Source organism: Saccostrea echinata, unplaced genomic scaffold (assembly GCF_033153115.1).
Source record: "Saccostrea echinata isolate AGI-Se365-2 ecotype Australia unplaced genomic scaffold, CSIRO_AGI_Sech_v1 ptg000030l, whole genome shotgun sequence".
In the NCBI taxonomy this organism is placed as follows: domain Eukaryota; kingdom Metazoa; phylum Mollusca; class Bivalvia; order Ostreida; family Ostreidae; genus Saccostrea; species Saccostrea echinata.
The window spans coordinates 10,441,248-10,466,959 of NW_026889779.1; the positions used below are offsets into that span (position 1 = coordinate 10,441,248).

General features: G+C 34.5%; 2 protein-coding genes and 1 pseudogene across 2 annotated transcripts; all 3 read left to right on the forward strand.

Moving 5' to 3' along the window:
* Nucleotides 1–405: 405 nt before the first annotated feature.
* LOC133196794 (beta-1,3-galactosyltransferase 1-like) lies at nt 406–1,583 on the forward strand (annotated as a pseudogene).
* A 734-nt stretch (nt 1,584–2,317) lies between these two features.
* LOC133196795 (uncharacterized) lies at nt 2,318–5,491 on the forward strand. Its single transcript, XM_061332653.1, has 4 exons — nt 2,318–2,426; nt 2,798–2,954; nt 3,353–3,455; nt 4,805–5,491. The coding sequence occupies exons 1-4, from the start codon at nt 2,318–2,320 to the stop codon at nt 5,489–5,491; spliced, it is 1,056 nt and encodes a 351-aa protein (XP_061188637.1).
* Nucleotides 5,492–7,766: 2,275 nt separating this feature from the next.
* Nucleotides 7,767–25,121, forward strand: LOC133197269 (uncharacterized). Its single transcript, XM_061333229.1, has 24 exons — nt 7,767–7,969; nt 9,526–9,694; nt 10,215–10,416; nt 10,832–11,011; nt 11,244–11,832; nt 11,926–12,263; nt 12,375–12,762; nt 14,315–14,421; nt 14,531–14,709; nt 16,440–16,636; nt 16,775–16,908; nt 20,277–20,342; nt 20,424–20,475; nt 20,639–20,706; nt 20,947–21,101; nt 21,340–21,480; nt 21,568–21,697; nt 21,850–21,938; nt 22,020–22,144; nt 22,258–22,328; nt 22,608–22,834; nt 24,435–24,535; nt 24,662–24,771; nt 24,936–25,121. The coding sequence occupies exons 1-24, from the start codon at nt 7,867–7,869 to the stop codon at nt 25,104–25,106; spliced, it is 4,092 nt and encodes a 1,363-aa protein (XP_061189213.1). The 5' UTR covers nt 7,767–7,866; the 3' UTR covers nt 25,107–25,121.
* The last annotated feature ends 591 nt before the right edge of the window (nt 25,122–25,712 follow it).

The window sequence follows — 25,712 nt, forward strand, 5'->3', positions numbered from 1 at the left end:
ATGGAGTTGGTATGGCTAATTTATTCGATCTAAAGCGCTTTCTGTTCTGTATAAAGAAAATACCCCCTTTTTTTGAGAATAAAAATAAATTAAATAAATAAATCGACAAAAGATGGCACAGGATCGCTGCTTTAATTCCCCTATGGTAGGGTCAATCAAACACGTGTTATTTTTTTAAGTTAGTTTGTTTGTTGTTGTTATCGTTTAATCTTTTATTTCCTTCTATTTTATTTTTTCGGTTAGAAGAAGATCGAATGAAAAGACAGAGTGACGGATGGCTGAACACAGACAATATTTCTTTTATAAATGAGCATATTGACTTCTGCAGATTGTTGAAATTATGTTCGGTTGTGTACATTTAAAGCTATTAGATCGTCATGGACAGCGTTTTGCACAGATAACGCAATGGATAAACGCAATTCAAACATGGTAGCACTAAAAAAATGGACATTTATTTTCAAGGTGACAAATGGGATGTACTTGTTGGCAATTTTATCCGTTATTGTCCTTTATCAGCTTTGGGACCAGAATCGTCAGTTGTTCAAATTTTCCAACTCGTTCAGGAAAATAAAAGGGGATTTATTCTACTTCTTTAACCCCACAATTCTCATCAAAGCTAATACCAGCTACCCAAAACATAACATCCATAGTCATTTTGACCAAGAAAACTACGTCTTTCAATCTAGTGGCAATCAAGGAAGAACAAAAACTGGAAGAAGAGCAGTAAGACCTTTGTCGTGTAATTCTTGTTTTGTTCACAACTTTGACTATGTTTTAAATAACAGAAACATTTGTAATACAGATAATGGCGATAGTTCAATTTGGGTTATTATCCTGATCTTCAGCACACACGCAAATTCTGACAGACGAAAGGCTTTGAGAGAATCATGGCTTCTACCATCTAGACGTAACGAAGGCAACTTCCGGTATGCTTTTCTTATAGGAATGACTCCAAACAAGAGTTTACAATTGGCACTTGAGACAGAGAGTGCAACCCATAAAGACATTGTTCAAGAAAATTTTCTAGACAGTTATTTTAATCTTACTTATAAAGCGATAATGGCGTTAAAATGGGCTAGCACATACTGCAAACACGCCAAGTATATGATGAAGACAGATGATGATATGTATGTGAATACAGGATCTCTAAAAATCGCACTTAATCAACATGAAGACCTTTTATTTAAATCCATCGGAGGACATTGCTGGATGAGGGGAAAACCTCTGAGACAAAAAAGTTCTAAATGGTACGCATCGTACCGGATGTATCCACAGAAGAAGTATCCGGGCTTCTGTTCCGGAACCGGATATGTGACTACGGTTCATATGGTTAAGAAATTGTTTAAGGTTTCCCCAAATGTTCCTTTCTTCCACTTAGAAGATGTGTATATGGGGCTTTGTCTCTATGCCCTTGGTCTGACCGTCACTCCGATCAGAGGGTTCCATATAGAACAGGTCCCCCTTGGTTGTGTCTATAAAAGCAATTCAGTGATTATACATCACATAAACTAGATCCCCACAAACTCATTTCAGTGTGGCATTTAAATTGTTAAAATCGTGCTCTAACTATTATAATAAAATAGTTGACTGCTCTGTCGATGATGTTTAAGGACTAAAGAAACGATGATTTACAGGAACTGTGACAAGAATGCACGACAAAGAAATGGCTCATGACGATGCACAACTCTTTGTACATACGTGTATTTCAGTAGCATTTACAATCTGAATTATTATGAAATAGTTCTTGTGAATAATGAATTTGTTCAAGACTATTCTTACTTTTCCCGAAATGGTATATAAAACACAAAGAAAATCATTGAATTTTTTTTTGGGGGGGGGGGTATATTGGACTATCTTTTGTCTCATTGGTTCCATTCGTACTCTTAGACATTTAAACCATTTTAAAAGGTACAAACAGACAAACAAATCAGTCTGTAAAAATGTCCTATCATTTTTGTAAGGAATCTGCATGGTTTGTTACAACTGCATGGCATCGAATACATGTAAAGCCAAGGTTGTCTGAAGCTCTATGATTATATTGAACTAAACTTATTGTATAATGTAATCTGACCTTGACTATATGTATATGTTATTAGTAATTTTAAATGGCAAACACCAAAAATTACTTAATTACTAGATACGACGATACATTGTGTAATAATTAAGCAGCTTATCAGTCTCGTAAAAATGAAGTAAAATGATGTAAGGCTTTTGATACTGCAAGTATTCTTAAGAGAAACATTATTTGACCACAATTTCTTTGAAAACATCAAAGGAGAGACTCTTCAGAATTTTAGTGGAAGTGTTGAAAAGTAAAATGGGAGTTCCGCAAACGTCCCGTAATGATTCCGATATCGTACCTCGAATGAAAACAAGTCGAGAGCTTGCGTACGTAAGTGCACTGAACATTAACAAATCTCATATTGGTAAGTACTCTCTCTTTCTTTCTCTATTAATCAAACTATTTCACAGTGACCAGATCCCAATGAATCTTAAATTCCGTATATCAATTTATTATTACAATTACACAAATTATCATATCTTTTATTATAATTTCCCTAATGCTTAAAAAAATTTTGTACCAGCACTTCTTTCGTGTATTGTTTTAATCTGATCATAGAACCTATATTCTCTAAAAGGTATTTCCACGAAAAAAAAAATCAAACTATAAAAAATGAATTATAATAATCAGACAGATTTTCAGAAATCTAGTTTCATCCCTTTGTAGGTGAAATCTTTCCTCCTTAGTAGGTGAAATCTTTCCTCCTTTGTAGGTGAAATCTTTCCTCCTTTGTAGGTGAAATCGTGTCCGGGAGGAATATAACAGAATCTAAGCTACTGGAAACCAGGCTGGAACTTCTAGAAAAAGACAAACGAGTTCTGGAAAAAGAACACTTTTGGAAGCAGAGGCAATTTTTCATACACAATGTGTTCGACAAGGATCGCCGTCTAAAGTAAGTTTCACCGAAAAATCGTTTAACATGGTATAAATCTAAAGACCAATGATAAGATATAGCATTAAGGTTAAATAAACAAGCTTTTTTCACAAAAATCAGCAATATATCTATTAAATTTATGTTCATATAGTTATAGTGTAACTTGAATGATGTTTTTGCCACATTAAATATGGTCATTTTGTATGAATTTTTAACAATCTTATAAAATGTGTTTATACACAAAATGCCACAAAGTCGCATATTTGAACTTCAAAGAATACTTACGATTTCTTTATATCTTAGGCATTTCTAAGTATATTTGACAGAGAGAGAGAGAGATAGAGAGAGAGATTTAGCTGAAGGTTTAGTTGTACTGTTAGTTTCTTTGGTATCTTTGATTTCTATTTTTAACTTAGGTATGCCGGTATTGCCAATAAGATTTCCGAGGTAAAGAAGGACCAAGAGAAATCCAGAACAGCCTCTAAACTTCCTAGCATTTCTAAGTCTGCAAAATATGACGTAAGATTTTACTCACACCTTACGTAATTTTCCCCCTGACTTACTATTATTTGATATATCACACGGTTTATCTCCTTTTGTTTAAAGTTATTCAATTTAAATGCCATTTTATGCCCCACCATGAATATGGCTGGGACGTATAGAGTATGTCATGTCCGTCTTCCGTCCTCCTATCCTTCTGTTCTTCCGTCGCGCTTTGCGTTAAGCTCAGTTCAAAGCTCAGTTTCAAAGAAACTATTCAAGATATTTTTATCAAACCTCATATGCTGATACATATTTATGAGAGCTATTCAACTGCATCAACATTTTTTGAACTTCACCTTTTTTTGTCCTTGACCTCACTTTTCTTAAATTAGTGTGTAGCTCAGTGTTAAAGAAACCATTAAAGATACATGTATCAAACTTCATATGCTGATACGTACTGAAATAAGCTACTTAACTGCATCAACAATTTTTTTACCTTTCCTTTGACCTTGACCTCATCTTTCTTAACTTAGTGTTTAGCTCAGTTTTAAAGAATCAAGATATTTTTATCAAACTTCATAGGCTGATACATATTTATGAGAGCTACTCAACTGCATCAACATTTTTTGAACTTCACCTTTTTTGTCCTTGACCTCACTTTTCTTAAATTAGTGTGTAGCTCAGTGTTAAAGAAACCATTAAAGATACATGTATCAAACTTCATATGCTGATACGTACTGAAATAAGCTACTTAACTGCATCAACAATTTTTTTTTACCTTTCCTTTGACCTTGACCTCATCTTTCTTAACTTAGTGTTTAGCTCAGTTTTAAAGAATCAAGATATTTTTATCAAACTTCATATGCTAATACAGACTGCTGAGAGCTATTCAACTGCATCAACATTTTTTGTCCTTGAGGTTTCTTTTGACCTTGACCTCACTTTTCTTAAATTAGTGTTTAGCCCAGTTTTAAATCAACAATTTAAGATATTTCATCAAACTTAATATGCTGGTACATACTAGTATTAGTGAGAGCTATTCAACTGCATCAAAAAACTGTTAACTTTGACCTTTCCTGTGACCTTCACTTCACTTTTCTTAAATTTGCATTTTGCTTAGTTTTAAAGAAACCGTTTAAGATATTTTTATGTAAGCTTATGCACTTATACATAATTTGGTGAGAATTTATCATCTATATCCAATTTTTAGATTCCAATTTCAAAGAAACTATTCATGATATTCTCATCAAACTTCATACACTTTTAATGTTGCCTTTCTTATATGCCCTCGGCGGGGCATTCATGTCCTATGAACATATTTCTTGTTTAAAATATCAAATACATGCTGCTGATAATGATACGTATAAGCTATTTTTCTTAATTAGGTCTCACTAACTAAGCATTTCTTCCCGGGGAAAATTGATCAAAGAAAGAGTGTTAATTATAAACTCGTACTGCATGGACAAGAGAAACTAAGAGCAGCAGTGAACGCATTTCAAGCTGCACTAGAAATTCGTAAACGTTATTTAGAGAAGAAGAAAAATGAAGGTCTAGAAAAAGAACAGAATAGTGATTTAGAAGACGAAAGACAAGAAGGCAAGAGTACCAACAAAGATGGTGAAGTTGATTCTACTGACAGGTCCATCTCCGAAATTCAAAAAAGCAATTTCATCAAATACGTTGTGAAAAATTGGAAAAGCTATAAAAAGTCAGAGACACACTCGACACAAACAAACAAAATTTCCAAAGAAACAATAAAACAAGCAAGCAATAGCAAAGAGTCCCAAGAAGGAAAGTTGCTTGGAAACCGGACACGTGACCGCCGTCGTCACTCCTTGGTGAAAACTGAAGAGGACAAATTACTGCTTAAACTGGCCATGACGCTTCCTCCAAACGTTTTGACGGAGGCTAACGACAAGTTATCAGATCTGAGTACTGTGTTGGGGTTCTCCTCACGAAATGAGAGACTCCGTCAGCAGGCAGAGAGTGTATTACACCGACCAGTCCTCACTGACCAAAGATTTGTTAATCTTCAGAAGACATTAATTAGGTCATCAACAACTCACAACTGATGTTTGAATGAGCTCTTTTGAAATACCGTTCACCCCCATCCGCCCTTAAGGTCAGACGACACGTTACTCGATTATATGTTTTGTATACCTTGGTATTATATCAAAAATTATTCATAATTGTCATTCTCTTGTGATTTCTTAATTGTTTTCAATATGTTTTAAAAAATAAGTACACCAGAAATTGTAACATTGGCCATTCAAAAGATTACCTATATGGATTATATAGGAAATATCACCCTCTGGTATCTTGCCCAAATGCCTGGTAAGGTACCTCAATTTTGGTGAGGAAACTTGTTTAAGTAGCAATACTTCAATGACAAATTCTTGGGAAAAATTATATATTTTTGAGGAACGTGTCGTCTGACCTTAACATCTGAAGTTTCCAAAAAAAAATAAATCATTTCATTTTTTTCAGCTTGTAAACAAATTTGTAAACAAAATATGAATGCAAGTGTATTTGCTGCAAATAGTTACATTGTGTCGTTTTGTTTTATTCAAATATTATACAGTATAAAAATCGTGAAACTGTCATTCATGATTTAAAAAATGCACGATACGTAGGTACTGCATGAATATTTCTTTAACTTTAAAATAAAACAAAAAGCATATCCCTGCAAATTTAAGAGGATATATATATGTTAGCGGCATGCAAATCAATAAATACCTAAATTGTACCAACTTTTTTCCTAAATTGCATTTATTTCATTAACATTTATGGACGTTTGCTTTACTGTGGTAAGCATACAGAAACAAGTAAATTAACAATACAATAAGATATATCTAAGCTATTTTTAAATGTGTCATTTTAAAATTAATAATCAGAATATTGACATTTTTCCTAGGTTAAAACATGCACACAGCTTATAACTAACAAGTCTGTAGCTTAAATGTCTTTGAAATAAATCATACATCAATTCAAACGGGCGTTGAAGTGGAAGAGGAAATTGTACATATATTCCTTTCTTTTCGTGGAATATAAAAAAATATCAAAATATTGACCTAGAATAGAAATACGTGATTGAAGAAAAGGAAAGTGAAGTTTTTGATGAACCTCGATAAGAATTCCACCGAGATGTCGCCAATTGTTCACCTTTCGTGCAAAGTTTGAATTTTATACCTTAACAATTATCATAAGTACTAGATGACAAGCGGTGATAGGTCTCAGTCAATCACATGTCTATTAATTGATAAATAAATTAAACGGTCATTTCGTTTATAATCATGATTGCATTTTTCAAAAGAATCCAATAAATATGAAGTGTGAATTGTTCCTTGTGAATGGAAGTTTCATGCACAACTTTAAATTCCTTTATGATGCTCTACACAGCGAAACCAAAAGAATAATTTTCACCTGTGAAGTCGAAAGGAAATGAATCGATCTTAAATCCCATGACCTAAACCCCACCCCCCACCCCCCAGCATCTCATAGATGAAAATATCGTTCAAGAAACCCGAGTATCTTAAAACCTGAGAATTTTTAATTTTGCTATTGTTAGAGTATCTTTAAAGGACCCTCATCACACTTCACACTGAAGAGTTAATTCAGAATAGAAAGGGACTTTAAAAGACAATGGCCCTCTGCATGCTTACAAAAATGAATTCCCCCTGAAAATATTACAAATTTCTAAATAAAAATGGAAACAACATTTTTCAGCAAATTTAGTAAATATTTGAAGAAAATCATTGTCGAAGATGAAAATAACATTTTAAATTTCAATTTATTTGATTTTAGCTCTAAGGGTAGATCACTCTTACTGCATAAAATTTGGAGTGCATGGTAAAAAAGATCCTCAATAATATTCAATCTTAGATATATTTCTTCTACCAGAGGGAATCTCTACTCAAAAGTAACAATAAATAAGAGAATCTGGTATTCTTTATGAATTAAAAACAAAACTCCCTCTCGTAAATAAATAATAGCACACAATAAACCAAATCCCAGTTACAAGAAAAACCAGGAATTTCGAATCAAAGAAAATGAATCAGGAGAACTGATAAAAACTTTATTAATTTAAGCTTATAAATAGAATGTGCATGTGCAGTTACTGTGTCACGTCGATGCACTATAGTTCAATGATATCATTAACTAAGAATTAAAAGCAAAAATAATGGAATTTTCATTAAGATTGTTATTAATATTTATGACATGCACTCGTAGGGACCCAAAGAACATCTTTGAAAGACACTGTCAATTAATATATTTGCAATGTTTCTAATTAACATAAATTTCGTGCATCTAATAACTTATTTCATACTTTCCCTACACTGGCCTCCTTCTTGTGTCGTACGTAAATTAATCACAGAGAAAACAAGATATTTAACAGAATAACAAGATCCCGGATGCGCATTTGTTTATTTTGTGTTGAACATTTGCCATGGAGGGACATAAATTTGTGGCACTCATATTCCTCATTTGTGTGGATCTCCATTATTCCTTGACCCAGGACACCCAGCTTCTGGGACCCGCCAACCTTGATAGTAAGTAAGCCATGGGAAACATAGATCCGCTACTGAAGCAAGTGTTATGTAGATTTATTCTTACTTATGATTTAATAGGAGCTTAATCTGTGTATCACCCTTGAGGTAAGAATGCATGTTTTTGTTAAATCTGAAAATCCAAGTGAATATTGCTGATGGAGTACTGTGTAATAACATTCTCTGACGAGGAGGACCGTGGAGAATACACGTGACACAGGTGCTGTAGATATTTCTTTAACATTCAAATTATTTATCAATTATCTTCGTGAATCAGTTACAGAATCAATGGCAAAGGGTTTTCAAAATTAATTACATGTATTCAAATTCTGCAGATTACATCATGGTACTAAGTGGGCGACGACAAATAATTAACACATTTTAAAATCTTCATTTACTCGTGGTTAATTAATGCACAGCAACAAAAAAGCAGTTTATTTGTAATTAAAATTCTCTTATAAAAACACACGATCATTCATGCATATAAGTGAAGTTTCAAAGGCCCTTATACACATAGATTGTAGCACAGTCTCCATGCAGAAATACCATGTTACAAAACTAATTGCTTGATTACATTTTAAATCGTTGCTTACACAAGAGTCTTAAACATAATGAAAAACTTAATGAGCTGTATATTCTCATAATGTTACATCACATTTATCAAATAAAGGCCGGGCGTTAAAATGTCCACATCTTTTTTGCTGGTCTTTCGGGATTTCAATTTGCTATAGCATGAGGTGAGAAGCATATCTAGTTATAGAACACCAAATTGTTCAGTATTTTAAATAATACCAACGTAGAATTTCATATAATCAAATCTTTTTAATGAAATTGACGTGTAAATAAAGAGAAGTTAATAAATGTATTTATTACGATATCAGTTAAACCGAAATTAGATCAATGTGTAATAAAATTGAAAACATCTTTAGTTCGGATGCACGCATGTGTCTTTGAATTTAAGATGGAATAAATTGTACACCAGATCACATATTTAATTTCACCTGGCCCTTTTTACCTACACCTAATGAAACATCTAAATGTATATTAAAATCAAGTACATATTGTAATGGATTAAAGAAAGGTTGATAGGTGCAATTAATCGAAGAAAAAAGATATGCAGATCAATTATTTATGACATTAAAATGTATATGTAAATAATTTGAAGATAAAGACAAAAATATTTTTGTAATTAACATCCTTAAAGGAATCGGCATCTATCTTCGGTAGATACTAGAATTTTTTTTTTTGTTTTTTGGGTTTTTTTTTTCGTATTTATTTGGTGTTCCATATTCTTGATAAATGATTCTATGATGTGAAATTTCAAAGAAAATGCATACAGTATTTCACAACAAAACCTAAATGTAAATCATTATTGCAAACGTATTAAACAATTTTGATTATCACTTTATAATTCAAAGATAAAATATGCATAGATACATATTCGTACTATTGCCAATGGCCAGGTTACTCAGTCATATCATCCCCCAAAATATAAACATACATAAATCATGAATGGACCTTGGTAAACATAGACATTAATTCATTTTGACTGGCTTTAGCTTTGAACAGAGAAGTTCGGAGACATCTTCTGTCAACCATTACACGAGAGTTGTCGACCGTGAAAAAGATGATAGATTCCATGCAGCCAAAAATGGCAGATTGTCAGAACAAGACGCATGCGCTGATGGGAGACTGCATCCACTGTGTCAATGATTTGTGCCAAAACAGGTTATACAAAAATTAATTTATCTTTTACAAATTAATGAGTACGCGTGTAGCCACAGTACGGGTAGTATTTAGCTATTATGGATGGGATTTTTATTATTAAAACATGTCAAAGTATTTCACGTGAGAAGTGTGACTTCAATCGACTTACTGACATTTTTTTCATTCAACCCCCCCCCCCCTTTTAGAAGGTTTCACAAAGGTAAAAATATAAAAAGATAAGAGAGTGGCAAATTCTACTTAATTATTAAAAGAAATGACTTGTCATCTCAAATAAGGCTCATTTCCCCTGATTATGTGCATTTTTTAATGAATAAATTCTGTTAGAAATCTGTACCACCTCACTCATTTGACCATTGGATCGGCATGATTATGTACATATATACATGGTTAATTTTAATTGTTCAAGTGGAATCCGACTGGCGTCACACGACCAATGGTCTGAATAATTGCTAAAATATCGAGGAAATGTCAAGTACAAAACGTAACTGATTTACAAATGTAATATAATTATTGATTACAGAATCAGGAAGTGCCGAGGAATCACAAAAGTTCTTCTACCTGCCACAGGTGGCGTCTCGGTCTCCAACCACCAAAACGAGGCTGGAGAATCCATCGTAAAGATCTGCAGCATCCTCCGCGATAACTCTAGGTCATGTCAAACGATCATGAATCCCGATGGTATCATGGTCTCATCTATTTCCAACATGGGGAACACTCTCCAGGTATATATATCAGGATTCAGGACAAAGAAATACAAAGACTATTTCTTGTGTTTATATACTTCTGCATTAAATCCACTTTTTCTTTAAGATTTACAGTTTTTGAAGGTCGAGTGTTTTTATTTTTATTTTGCCCATCCAATGTATAAGGAAAAAAAATAAAACTGAGAAAGTAACATTGTCGACTTAAAAGTGCATTTTCTAATTTCAAAACACCGAAAACCACAAAACATCGAATGACAAATGAGATCCCAGCTCTAGGAAACAACAAGAAACAACCAATCTTAATGTGTAAAATAGATAAAAACAGTACCAACCACATTTAAAGCGACACAATTTAACGTTAAATAAACTGGTTTTAAAAACAAAACAAGATGTTAATTTATGAATAAATGTTGTTTTCCATTCCTTTTGATAGGTGCATCTGCAAGGCGCAGTAAATGACCTTGGCGGAAACGTTGGAACATTCATCAACGGCATGCAGACCTTTATTGGAGGATTCAGTCCATCAAAATCCTCCCTAAATGCCTCAGAGTGGCAAGCCCTGCAACGGGCAGGGGAACAGTATGGACGGATTGCAAACGAAATGGGACAGCAGGTAAAAAGAACATACATGTACCACCTTAACTCATCAATAAGCTCTTTAGATATTAATTTTACAGTAAAGTGTTGTCTTGTTTAAATCAATCTCTTGTTTAAGTATGAAATGATAAATCATTCTATGCTCCATCTTAATTGTTGTTGTAGTTATGCTTACACTTTCCACTGAAACTATTTCACAAATGCTTAACGATATTCTATTTAATACAGAAGTTTACTTCTTTTATCAGATGACCCAGATGGGTATGGAAATGGGTCGTTCTATGAATGATTTTGCCCAGGGAATGAACCAAGGAATGAACCAAATGGCCATGGGATTAACAGACATGTTTAACAACATGGCTGCCAGTTTTGGACAATGGAACGTTCCAAACGGCGCCCCAGGCGTTGTCAACATCAACTCGCAAATACCAGGCAATTCACACAGTGTAGTTAATATTAACTCCAACATAGGATCATATCAAGATCCAGTTGTCCAGAGTCCAGTCAATCTCCAACAGGTTGATATGCGCATGCCTGAATTTCCTTCAACAGTGAACATAAATTCTCAGATCCACACACAAAACAACATACCCAACTCACCCAAAACACTTCACAATCACCAGCCTGTCTCGTCTTCGAGTGTCGTGAGGATCAATAATAAGGTTTATCGACAGAAAAATAATAATGTTCCGCATGTCTTAAATATCGACACACACATTCAGAACAAAAATGGTAAAGCTCAACGTAATCAGAACCTCAACATGGGAAACTCTTTTGGAGCATTTGATGGACACGCATTTGCAGCTAACATGAATAATTACATGACGAATCTTTTTAGTAAGTACAAGTCCTCACTTTTCCAAATATGATAAATTTTATAACGCACAATATATCAAAACACAATTCATGTTTTAAACTTTCCTCTATCAGGTAACATCTTTGGAAGGAAAAAGCGAGCCGTTCCTACTTTTAAACCAACAACAACAACTTCAGCTACACCTAGTCTGAAACGATTTAAAGTAAAAAGCAGACGATCGCGAAGGAGAAATTCAAAATCAAGAAAGTCTGGAACGAAACAGAGATTCTCTACTACCACCACTACACCTGCGCCAGTCAGCCCGGAAACAGCGCCTAAAACTGCGGCAGCACCCACCACAACCCCGTCACTACCAACTCCAGCAGTTAAAGTTCACTCTGATCAACTTGCCTCTCAACTGGAGCAGACCATTGTTGACCGATTTACGCAACCAAGCAAAGAAACGCCAAAAGTATTATAAAAACCGATTCTTATTCCAAAAGCAGCTATAAAATTTTCAAATTTGTCTTGCCAAAATCTGGTATTACTTATAAAATATAGTAACTTATTTCTTTCTTGATAGGTAACAACAGTTGTTATTGATCCACCAAAGACATCAGAACTGTCGTTTGATCCAGAGGTTATTTCGCAAAAGCTGGGAACAACAGAGAAAATTCCCAACTCGCATGATGATTCCCCTGCCCTGCAGGCATTGTTAGGAGTTATCCTGCCAGAGGAAGCTTATGATTTCCCCATGCAATCCACTACGGTGGCTCCTATCACGCCCATTAGCCTTGGACTGGAGGATCTGTTTAAGTCTATGACTGTTCCGCCAAAAGTTGATAGTTCAACGGATGTTCCCGACTGCGGAACTATAGTTATCGATCCAGATTCATGTGCTAGGTATAAATCCCAGTGTGCAACATGTGCCAACTACATCGACAAAAATAAAGGAGATATTCTACAAAAAGGTATTAAAATCTTTTTGATTCTTGGTAAATGTAATTTTCAAATGCATTGTTGCCCAGTGGGTGACAATATTCTGTTTTGCGTTCCTTTTGATTTACTACACGAGGTACTGCATATTCTGTATTGCATGATTACAAATACTAAAACCTTTAATAACGTATGAACAATTGCAATATGTTAAGATTTTCGGTAGTTGCTGAAAAATAAAGGTAAGGAATAAAATCTGGAAAATTTACCCGACTTTTCGCATGCTAACAATTGGTTTGCCTAGATACTTGAAGCCTTCCCCGAATTTTGGAATAATTCTTCATAATTCATGTCTGAAAAATCACACTAAACTTTGGTAGGTTCTAGCTATTAGTGTGTGCACATGGGTGACACTGTTGCTCGCTTCAAATAAGTGATTTGAATGATTATTATCGGCCGCAGCATCAGTGTTACCTAGGTGCACACTAATGCTAGAACCTGGTGAAGACATGAATTATGAAGAAGTGTCTGAGATTTGGTGAAGGCTTTAGTCCAGCTAAGCAGAATCTCAGCCGAGATAAGCTAACACTTGCTCAACATTTAAAGTATACGTCGTATTTGAAAGTTCGAAGTGACTTGAGTATGTTTGTCTAAAACTTTAATGTGAACCGTCTTGATTATTAAACTATAAATTAAAAAGATGCCATCATCATTTTGGCCTAAGAGAAGCCTCCAGTTTCAGTTTAAATCAGTGCCATGTCAATAGCCACTTAAAAATATATTTCTGAGAGAATTTTTCTTACCAACTTTTACCTACAATTAATACCATTAATCCGAATGCTTTTAATAACCAATACTTGACAGAAATTTGGAAAACTTAAACTAGTCATATCACATAGCAGATTGGCTTTGTTCAACGTGAAACGTAAATCAAACTATGCTTGACATTGTTGAACAGAATTCCAAGTCATTTGTCGAGTTTGACAGATCGTTAATCACACGACAGACAAGTTTTCATGTTAAATACTGTGTGACTGGTATTAATTAAAGTGTAACCAATTATTTAATTTGTGCACTTGACAATGATGGTTAAGCGTCATGGTATTATAACTCTCCCTATTACCTTTCCAGACTTATTTTGTTGTTTTCCCTCAACAAAATAATCATTGTGCCTTGCCATAATTTTGACATTATGGTGCTACAAATGTCAGAAAATTCAACCTTAGTGATCTCATTTTCACAGTGCATACAATACAGTACATACACAGTTAATACAATCTATCCTTAAGTCGAATGTTGACTGACGTTTTTCATACAGATTGTTAGGCCATTATTTTCTTACTGAATTGTCTACGGATTTTTCCGTTTGCCCAATCATGACAAGGAGCACAGGGCGGATGTGACCAGTCGACTGGGGATGCTTACTTCTCCATGGGACCTGATCCTACCATTGATATTTTTAGAGTTCCGTGTTTGCTCTGCTCCCCAATTTGTATTGTTTCAATTAATGGACTTTTGAGCTTGATTGTTGTTCGTTATCATCATGTATTAAATAATAACCATATTAACTGTTCTTGTTTTAAACAGTGTGTGGTACAAGAATTGTAAAGAATGGAAATAAACTGACAGAAAAGCTAGAAAAACTCAACGAAGTTTACGATCAAGTGATATCCTCCTCAAATTTTATCACAGAGGTAAGATTTTTGCCTTGTATAATGCAAAACAGTGTAAAGAAGTACTACAAAATATGCCAAAAATAATCTGAATTTCAAATAATAATATTTGTTGGTTTTTGTTTTGTAGGTTGAATTTCAAAGGTCAAACATCGATCCCGTGACCTTAACGGTTCCAGGGATGAAGGTCAGGGCACTAGTGAGAGGAAAGCCTCTCCGATTTTCCTCAAAGGCTCCTCTTTATGTGTTCGATATGACAAAAACAGCCAAGACATTATCTAAACAAATCTGGCAATACTGGTCTCCAAACCACTACAAAACACTATAGCATACTTATCGAGAGCATGCGCAAAGGACATGTGTAAGACTGGACTGCTTAGATGGTTAGGTGATTCCATTTCGTGAGATGCCCTTTATTTACAAGATAACCTTTATTTATTATACTGCGTATGTGTTAAGTATTTGAAGTTTTACCGTAACAAGAGGAAGAAAGACGATGATATTTTATGATTTCTCATAGGAGAAAGGTTGTGTTTTATTGTTTTATGTTTATTTATTTCATTTGTTGATCATTGTAATAAACATACAGAACTCTTCACGTATAATTTATTTTTATCAAGCAGTAAATAGAATGAATAATAGTAGTTCTGAGTGCTTCGTCACAATAAAATTCAATTGAATTTTTGGGATAAAGATTTAATGGTGAATCATTTTCATTGAAAACTGGTGACTCAGATGAGAACTCATTTTTCATCAAACAGAAAAATGCTTTGTTAATTAATTTTCCGATGTATAGAACAGACACATCTTGAATTTAAAAATACACATGTAACAGTTTTGGTCTGTTTTTCCTCCAAAAAGGTTAACCTTGCCCATAACTTTTGAAGGGTTGGTGCTAGGGCTTTCGTATTTCACATGTATATTCCTTGTAACAAGACTCTTTGGGAACTTACATTTTTGACCTCATGGCCCTGACTTCCTTTTTGACCTTTTTATGAAAATTTTAACCAATTTTCACCTTGGCCATAACTTCTGAATGATTGGTGAAAGAGCTTTCATATTTCACACAATATCTTATGACAAGGCCTTTCTTTGGGTATCAACATTTTTGACCTCATGTCCTTGACCTTGGAGTTTACCTATTTTTGAAAAAAATTAGACCCTGGTCACAATTTCTGAACAGTGGATGCTTAGGGCTTTCATGTTTTACACGTGCATTTATTGTGACCAGGACCTTTCTTTGGGTACTAACATTTTTGACCTCATGACATTAGGGTTTTACCTATTTTTGAAAAACTGTCATCTTTGCCATAACTTTAGAATGATTGGTGCCAGAGTTTTCATATTTTACACGTGTATTCCTTATGACCATGACCTTTCTTGAGGTACTGTTATTTTTGACATCATGCTTTACTTTGGAGTTTGACCTACTTTTGAAAAACTTTGACTTTGGCTTTAACTTCTGAACGGTTGCTGCTAGGGGTTTCATATTTCACATGTGTATTCCTTGTGACAAGACCTTTCTTTGAGTATCAACAGTTTTGATCTCATGACCTTGGAGTTTTACATACGGGGTCATCAGTGTTTCGCAACTTACATCTTATTCAAAATGTCATTTCTATGAAATTCTCATGACAGGACTAAAATCATCAAACGAACCGTACATTGAAAAAAGCATTACAAATCAGAGTAGAGGGGGAAAACTTTAACAAATCATCGTGGAATATCTATATATCTAATGAACACAGAATACGTTTACGTACTAGAACTTTATTTTAATTATCTGATCATCTAAATACATGTAATACTGAATGTAAAAGTAGATAACGCAGGCATTCAAGAATCCATTATCGGTATGGGAAACACTTTTTCGGATTTATTTCTTATCACCTGTTCCGCTTAAATTCTTATCACTTCTATTAACCATAGGTACTTCATGTATATCACTAATACTCTGAGAATATATGTGAGAATTGCTGCTTGAGTCTGCGATACCTGTCTCGAGAGTTGAGGTACGAACCAAATATGGCGACGACATTTTCTGTTTTGGATTATTGCTTATTTGCTGCAGTTCTTCTTGTGTCTGCAGTTGTAGGACTTTATTATTTTCTCAAAGAAAAGTTTGGGAAGAAAGAGATGACAGCAGACGACCTTTTGATGGGAGGACGTGATATGGGTGTGTTTCCAGTAGCCATGTCTTTGGTTGCTAGTTACATGTCGGCAATCACCGTACTCGGTCTGTATTACTTTACAGCAACATTACGATCATGTTCAAATTACGGAGATGGGGTAATATATACAGTATATGTATTTTAGAAAGCATATATTAGAAAATATTTGAAATTAAACCAAAGAACATGACATCTCTTTGCAGGCGTACCGACCGAGATGTACGTTTATGGTACACAATATTTTCTCGTGGGATTTTCTGGGCTGATGACCTATCCAGCCACTTGTTTTATTTTTCTTCCTTTTTTTCATAACCTTGGACTGACCAGTGCATATCAGGTATAATATTAGTATCCATTACATAAACACATTAAATATTCTCCCTAGTGGTTTAAAGTACCCCTGAACTTACTTCCGTTCAACGCGGATTGAAAGAGCTATGGTTTTATGCTTGTTTCTTATTGGGAAATTTAATGAAATACGCCATGTCTCGTATTAGCTTTTGCTTTAGACCAATAAACAATTCATACAAAGCTTTACGTAATTCCTTTGAAACTTTTAAATAGACTATTAAAAAAAAAAAAAAAAAAAAAAAAAAAAAAAAAAAAAACGAAAGCAAGTCTTTACTTGGATTCTCCAACATCAGAATACGGACTAGACAATTTTTTTTAGATATGGATGTTGCCTTTCATAGGCCCTTTCAACTGCCAAATATTTCAGAAGGTAATAAATCCGAATTATCCCGTAGGTCCTTCATGCATTGCATTCCACCATATTTTAAGCTGAAGTCTACAACCTGCATTTCCTACAGAAAGTTTCTTAAAACTGTTGCATCCAAACTTTTCACCATCCTTAAAAACAGTTTTATTTTATACTGCTTGATCTCAACAACATTTCAAGGCAACTTGCAGATTTTTACTTAAGTTTGAATTGTTCATGATCTTGGAGCCAGGTCTTCCATCAATCTGTTGGAATACTAATGGGCACAGATTGTGTGTGTGTGTGTTTTTTTTAAATAAATCCTTTTCTGTTTTTTGTATTCTTATGAAGCAGAATTTATTCAAAAACTTCTACAGTTGAAGAAAGCTCTTACTGTGGCTTTAAAATATACTGACAACGTCTATAAACTAACAATGTTCATTTTGATGTCGACTAAATACATGTATACTGACAACGTCTATAAACTAACAATGTTCATCATGATGTCGACTCAATACATGTATACTGACAACGTCTATAAACTAACAATGTTCATTTTGATGTCGACTAAATACATGTATACTGACAACGTCTATAAACTAACAATGTTCATCATGATGTCGACTCAATACATGTATACTGACAACGTCTATAAACTAACAATGTTCATTTTGATGTCGACTCAATACATGTATACTGACAACGTCTATAAACTAACAATATTCATTATGATGTCGACTAAATACATGTATATTGACAACGTCTATAAACTAACAATATTCATTATGATGTCGACTCAATACATGTATACTGACAACGTCTATAAACTGACAATATTCATTATGATGTCGACTCAATACATGTATACTGACAACGTCTATAAACTAACAATATTCATTATGATGTCGACTCAATACATGTATACTGACAACGTCTATAAACTAACAATATTCATTATGATGTCGACTCAATACATGTATACTGACAACGTCTATAAACTAACAATATTCATTATGATGTTGACTAAATACATGTATACTGACAACGTCTATAAACTAACAATATTCAATTTGATGTCGACTCAATACATGTATACTGACAACGTCTATAAACTAACAATGTTCATTTTGATGTCGACTAAATACATGTATACTGACAACGTCTATAAACTAACAATGTTCATTTTGATGTCGACTCAATACATGTATATTGACAACGTCTATAAACTAACAATATTCATTATGATGTCGACTAAATACATGTATATTGACAACGTCTATAAACTAACAATATTCATTATGATGTCGACTCAATACATGTATACTGACAACGTCTATAAACTAACAATATTCATTATGATGTCGACTCAATACATGTATACTGACAACGTCTATAAACTAACAATATTCATTATGATGTCGACTAAATACATGTATATTGACAACGTCTATAAACTAACAATATTCATTTTGATGTCGACTAAATACATGTATACTGACAACGTCTATAAACTAACAATATTCATTTTGATGTCGACTCAATACATGTATACTGACAACGTCTATAAACTAACAATGTACATTTTGATGTCGACTCAATACATGTATACTGACAACGTCTATAAACTAACAATATTCATTTTGATGTCGACTCAATACATGTATACTGACAACGTCTATAAACTAACAATATTCATCATGATGTCGACTCAATACATGTATACTGACAACGTCTATAAACTAACAATATTCATTTTGATGTCGACTAAATACATGTATACTGACAACGTCTATAAACTAACAATATTCATTTTGATGTCGACTCAATACATGTATACTGACAACGTCTATAAACTAACAATGTTCATTTTGATGTCGACTCAATACATGTATACTGACAACGTCTATAAACTAACAATGTTCATTTTGTTGTCGACTCAATACATGTATACTGACAACGTCTATAAACTAACAATATTCATTTTGATGTCGACTAAATACATGTATACTGACAACGTCTATAAACTAACAATATTCATCATGATTTCGACTCAATACATGTATATTGACAACGTCTATAAACTAACAATGTTCATTTTGATGTCGACTAAATATATTTCACTGAAATCGAAATGAAAGAAACCCATACTGCCATCCACAATTGTTTCATACTTGGATGTTTTACTTAATATAGACTTAAATGGCAAAACACAAAACAATATGACAAATGGAATAAATTCAGCTTTTCCATCAACTTTCCACATTTGGTAGCAACATTCTATTATCACCTGCATAGGGTGTTATGTTTCCCAACTGATTCGGTACGTAAAGGCATGTTCTGTGTACCAAATTGGACTAATCGCAAAAAGATTTGATGTAAACAGTTGCGTTTACCGTCTATGATCATTTTAAATGGCCTTATTTGCAAATGCAGAACATCACTCGGTTGAATTTTGAGTGACATATTTCATACCAATTGTTAGACCATGTTTTCATACTAATTTTATCTACGGGTTATCCTCTTCACCTGATCAATACAAGAGGGTTCACGCCAGGTGTGTCGGGTCGACAGGATATTCTTAAATGTACTTCGCCTAGGCACCTGATCCCACCTCTAATGTTTCCAGGGGTTCGTGTTTTTGCCCTCCTCTCCATTTGCATTGCCTTTAGATTTCTGAGATTGATCATTCAGTATCTTCATCTTTATGACCAATCAAATACAATATATATACAAGTTATACTGAAGTTCATCGTCGCAAACCATGGCCAAAATGTATGACCCTCTCCCATTCTGGAGAGAGCTAGATGCGGACTCCGGACGGTGGCTTGATACGATGACAGAAGTTTAGAAAGTGGTGTAAGTTTTTTTGGAATAGTGGAGGGTACTTACCAATCGAGTGCCTTTGAGAAATGAAATGTCAAACTTACATGATTTGGGTGTTTTTTTTTTTATCATGAGGAAATACTCTTCTCAACCTTTGTATGATATGTAATATGTCTTAACTTCAGTATCTGGAGCTCCGGTTCAACCGATGGACAAGATGTCTTGCTTCTTTTGTGTTCGTCCTCGAAATGGTAGGTAATTTTTTATTCTAGGTGTTGGAAATTTTTCTTGAATCTGGAAATAAACCCTGTCTTAAATTCTTTCAATTTTAGATTTTATACATGGCCGTTGTTTTATATGCACCTGCACTTGCTCTTAATCAAGGTAGGCATTTTCATTGTTTGTGACATTGTTGCACTAGGTTAATTTAAGATTTAGCGAAGAGAATCAGTTCCTACGATGCCTTTTTTTTAGCCCACACAAGCTCCATTTTCTGAGAGGTAATAGTTCGGTGCGTTGTTGACTGATCATATGAATTTTGTTTTAGTGACTGGGCTATCCTTGTGGGGTTCTATTGTCAGTGTCGGTGTCGTGGTGACATTTTACACCTCTCTGGTAAGCATTTTACTTTTCTTCAAGATAATAAAATAGAAGCATCTCAGTAACGCAGACTTTGCATATTTGTTTTGGGGGGAAAATAGAAAATAATATAATGCAAAAAGTGTATAATTGCATTTGTGGGCGTCTGTTTAGAGTACGTTAATTTTTATCGAAATATCTTATATAATAATCATCGATCCAAGTTCCCCCTCCCCTTTGACTCACCTTAGGATAAACTTTCTCATTACTGTGAAGGGTGGGCTACGAGCCGTGGTCTGGACCGACACATTTCAGACATTTGTTGTTGTCGGAGGATTGATTGGGATTATTATCATGGGAAGCAACAAACTGGGAGGAATAGGAGAAGTGTGGAGGATCTCTCAGGAGGGAGAAAGGATAGAGTTCTTCGAGTAAGGCTAGTATATAAATGACAAATTACCAGTATCTTTACTTGTAAAAAAAAAATGCAGTTTTCGATGATTGGTAAAAAAAACCTTACTGATATTATTATAAACATTATGCAAGAAATAATATGCATGACCTGATCTTAACTTTTATGGCATCATGTAGAACAACACTAGTTTTACAAATAACACACTTACAAACGGACCAAATGGAAATTATCAAAATAATCATCTTTCGCTACAGTTTTGACTTCAGTCCTTTCAAACGCTGCACATTTTGGGGCCTCATTGTTGGAAGCTTTATTGGTCAACTGACAATTTACGGATCCAGCCAGACCATGCTACAGCGTTACATGAGTATAAGCAATGTGCGCAAGTCACAACTGTACGTCACATCCGGTTTTTAAAAATCTTTTAACATGGAGTGTATTTTTTTTTTTACCAACTTAAGTTGACTTTATTTGCTCTTCAGTGCACTGTTCGTAAGTCTACCCACCACTATACTTCTCGTAGCTTTAGTCTGTGTGGCAGGTCTTGTTATATACGCTACTTACCATGCTTGTGATCCTCTCCTTGATGGGAAAATTATTTCTCGAGATCAGGTAAAACTTAATAAAATTAAACTTATAAAAATTATATATATTAAATAAGGAACACTTCAAAAATAAGTGAAATAGCCAAATATGTATAATTTATAATAGTACATACTAATGATTTTTCGGATCTCCTTATCATGATATGTTTGTCTTTTAAGTTGTTGCCTTATTACGTGATGGAGTCCCTTGGGGGGATACCTGGTGTCCCGGGCATATTTGTCGCCTGTATTTTCAGTGCTTCTTTGAGGTAACGTTTGGCCCTTTAATCTTGTGCTCCTAAATCGTTGCTTCATCTAATGAGACATTAAAACATTTCATCTCCTATTAGCTCCATTTCCTCTTGTTTGAACGCCGTGTCAATCACAATTCTAGAGGATCTTGTCAAGCCAGCCATGGAGTATTTTGACAAGACAATGTGCATGCAAACAGAGGCAAGGCTGGCCAAGTTCCTAGGTATGATTGCATAACCAAAAATATAGGCATATTCAGAACCATCTGAATGTTTCTTTCCTTCTCTTGCTCAAAATATATTTTGAATATAGCTACAATTTGTTCATGATTTTCAGGAATATTGGGAGGAGTCCTAGTTATAGCATTTGCCTTCCTGTGCACAATACTTGGCTCTACTGTGTTGCAAGTATGTCTTATCCTCGTTATGTTTCATCAAACAAGGATTTGAATGATCTTTTTTCGAATTTACTCTCTAATTTTTTTCACTTACAGATAATGATTAGTGTCTTTGGATTGGCAGGTGGTCCTCTGTTAGGTGTAATAGTACTAGGAATGTTCTTTCCTTGTGTAAATGGCAAGGCAAGTTATAATTTTATTCAATCTACAACAATTTGAAATAAAAGTGAATAATAATTGTAATAGTAATAAAATATTTCTTAAAAATCAATGAATGATTGATCAACAGGGTGCCTTGGCAGCACTGATCTTGAGCACAGTAATAATGTTCTGGATCGTGATTGGTTCCTTTGTTTACGAAGTGCCTATGCCCGTTCTTCCCTTTTCAACAGAGGGTTGTATAGCTGATGAAAGTACTGTATCTTACATTTTCAATGCATTCACCACTCACATCAGCGATCTAAGTCACGTGATTCCTCATACAGTAACAACGACACTTGCACCATGGATAGAATGGTAAGGAAAAACCATTTATATATTTTCGGAAAATATCTCTTGTTCGATACGATAAGTTTTGAATTTTCCCCCATATATTAAAAAGATTGTTCTCGTTGTTTGAGACAGGATTGTTATCACTACACGTTTAGAATTTGTCCCTTTTTTCCTAAGATGATGGTGTTCATTGTTTGACTATATTTTTTGACAATTTGAAATGTTTTAGCAATGGCATCTCCTTTTTAGTTCACCTGAGCCAAAGGCTCAAGTGAGCTTTTCTGATCAAAATTTGTCCGTTGTCTGTCGTTGTCGTCGGCGTCGTTGTACACTTTTCACAATTTCATCTTCTTCTCCAGAACTACTGGGCCAATTTCAACCAAACTTGCCACAAAGTATCCTTGGATGAAGGGGATTCAAGTTTGTTCAAATGAAGGGCCACGCCCTCTTTCAAGGGGAGATAATAAAGAATTAGTGGAAAATTAATAGCATCATTTAAAAATCTCCTTCTCAAGAACCACAGGGCCAGGAAAGATGAAACTCATGTGGAAGCATCCTCAGGTAGTGTAGATTCAAATTTGTTCAAATCATGACCCCCGGGGGTAGGGCGGGGCCACAATGGAGGATCAAAGTTTTACATAGAAATATATAGGAAAAATCTTTAGAAATCTTCTTCTCAAGAACAGCAAAGCCATTGTGAGTCATATTTATATGGAAGCATCCTCGGGTAGTGTAGATTCAAATTTGTTCAAATCATGACCCCCAGGGGTAGGGCGGGGCCACAATGGAGGATCAAAGTTTTACATAGAAATATATAGGAAAAGTCTTTAAAAATCTTCTTCTCATGAACAGCAAAGCCATGATGAGTCATACTTATATGGAAGCATCCTCAGGTAGTGTAGATTCAGGTTTGTTCAAATCATGACCCCCAGGGGTAGGGCAGGGCCACAATGGACTATCAAAGTTTTACATAGAAGTATATAGGAAAAACCTTTAAAAATCATCTTCTCATGAACAGCAAAGCCATGGTGTGTCATATTTATATGGAAGCATCCTCAGGTAGTGTAGATTCTATTTTGATCAAATCATGACCCCTGGTTGTAGGGTGGGGCCACAATGGAGGATCAAAGTCTTAAATAGTACTGCAAAGCCATGTTTAGTCATATTGATATCAAAGCATCCTCAGGTAGTGTAGATTCAAATTTGTTAAAATGATGACCCCTGGGGATAGGGACGGGCCACAATGCAGAATCAAAAATTTTACATAAGAACATATAGGAAAAATATTCTTCTCAAGAGCAGAAAAGCTATGTTTAGTCATATTGATATGGAAGCATCCTCAGGTAGTGTAGATTCAAGTTTGATCAAATGATGACCCCTGGGATAGGGAGGAGCCACAATGGGGGATCAAATTTTTACAAAGGAATATATGGGAAATTTTTTTTAAAATCTTCTCGAGTACAACAAAGCCATATTATATTGACATGGAAGCATCATCAGGTAGTTTAAAATTCAAATAATCTTTTCAAAACTGAACTGAATTGTGCTTTTGCCAAGCCAATGTGCTCAGGTGAGTGATGTAGCCCATGGGCCTCTTATTTAGTCTGTTTTAAATCATCTTCAGGTCTGGTTTTAAAATGATCTACAGTATATCCTTCCTTTGGTACCCCACCGTGGCCCTGTTTGTCGCTCTAGTGGTCGGAATTTTTGTTAGCTGTGTCACTGGTTTGTAAATCTTCAACAAGGACGTCCTTGCACTCCTAACACCTACACCAACTTTCTACATATCACTTGAGATGTATAAAGTATGTGTAATTTTACCAAGATTAAATTGATCCTTTTATTTTGAAGGTTGGACAAAACAGCCAACAAGTTCCCGATTTGTCTACCCTGTTGCAGAAAAGCTATGTTGCTGTTTTCCTTACCAAGCTAGATGGCAGTTTAATAAGCTTTTTACATATGTAAGAAAATTTATCGATTTACACGTATACATATTAATATCATTCAAATTCAATATCTGTGTGCAGAGAAAGTTTTTGAATTACGTTTATACAATATACTTGTATGTACTTAGCAGTATATCCCCAGTTCAACTTCCTGTTAAAAATATCATATTTATCTGTAGAATGTACTCTCCGCTGGTGGGGAGGAATTATTGACAGATGAAGAAGACGAAGATACTAACTCCTCGAAAACTCTAAAAATGTGTTCCCGGGAGACAGCCAGACTTCTTCCCAAGGAAACAAATAGATTGGACAGTTTTGAAACAGAACTGGACGTTACGACCCCTGTCTGAATCAATGTGTTTTTTTTCCAAGTGGTACTTGTCTCGACTGTATATTTGACGGTGTTTTTCTAGAAGTTTGTATTTTTTGAACGAAATGTACTTGTCTCGATTGTTTCCTTGACAACTTTCAACTGAAAGATTCAATAATACTGTGGATAATTATGTTTATGAATGGATTTTATAATAAACATGTGTATTTTAAAATTGAAAGTCTTCACTTGGCTCTTCTTTCTCCTCAAAGAAACGAAAGAAAAACAAACACAAAGCTGGGGAACAAAAAATATACACATAAAGATACCGTATTCTACTAGGTCCTCAAGGCTATGGGACTTTATGTATAATTCAAGCAGGCCTTTAATTTACTATATTATGAAAAAGGAGATTAAATTCCACTCTCAGTTTGTTATTCATAATTCACAAAATTAATGACAGTTTTCTACCATTTTTTTGTCGCCCTCATGGCGCATGCGCAGTAACTTGTTAGAGCGTCTGTTCTAGAGTCGTCGGAGTAAGGAGTTGATTCTTATGTCACAAGTTCGAATCTACTGCGAGACCGGTCTTTCGAATGAGACCGGAAATGCTGGCATGAAATAGATCCTTCACTAATGCGGAGTA

What these genes read in the sequence shown, in the direction of transcription:
- LOC133196795 (XM_061332653.1), top strand. Translation starts at nt 2,318, where the DNA reads ATGGGAGTTCCGCAAACGTCCCGTAATGATTCCGATATCGTACCTCGA. An exon ending in CATTAACAAATCTCATATTG is followed by an intron (nt 2,427 to 2,797) that starts GTAAGTACTCTC and finishes CCTCCTTTGTAG; the next exon opens with GTGAAATCGTGTCCGGGAGG. An exon ending in GACAAGGATCGCCGTCTAAA is followed by an intron (nt 2,955 to 3,352) that starts GTAAGTTTCACC and finishes TTTTTAACTTAG; the next exon opens with GTATGCCGGTATTGCCAATA.
- LOC133197269 (XM_061333229.1), top strand. Translation starts at nt 7,867, where the DNA reads ATGGAGGGACATAAATTTGTGGCACTCATATTCCTCATTTGTGTGGAT. An exon ending in TTACATGACGAATCTTTTTA is followed by an intron (nt 11,833 to 11,925) that starts GTAAGTACAAGT and finishes TTCCTCTATCAG; the next exon opens with GTAACATCTTTGGAAGGAAA. An exon ending in TGGCAATACTGGTCTCCAAA is followed by an intron (nt 14,710 to 16,439) that starts CCACTACAAAAC and finishes GGCGACGACATT; the next exon opens with TTCTGTTTTGGATTATTGCT.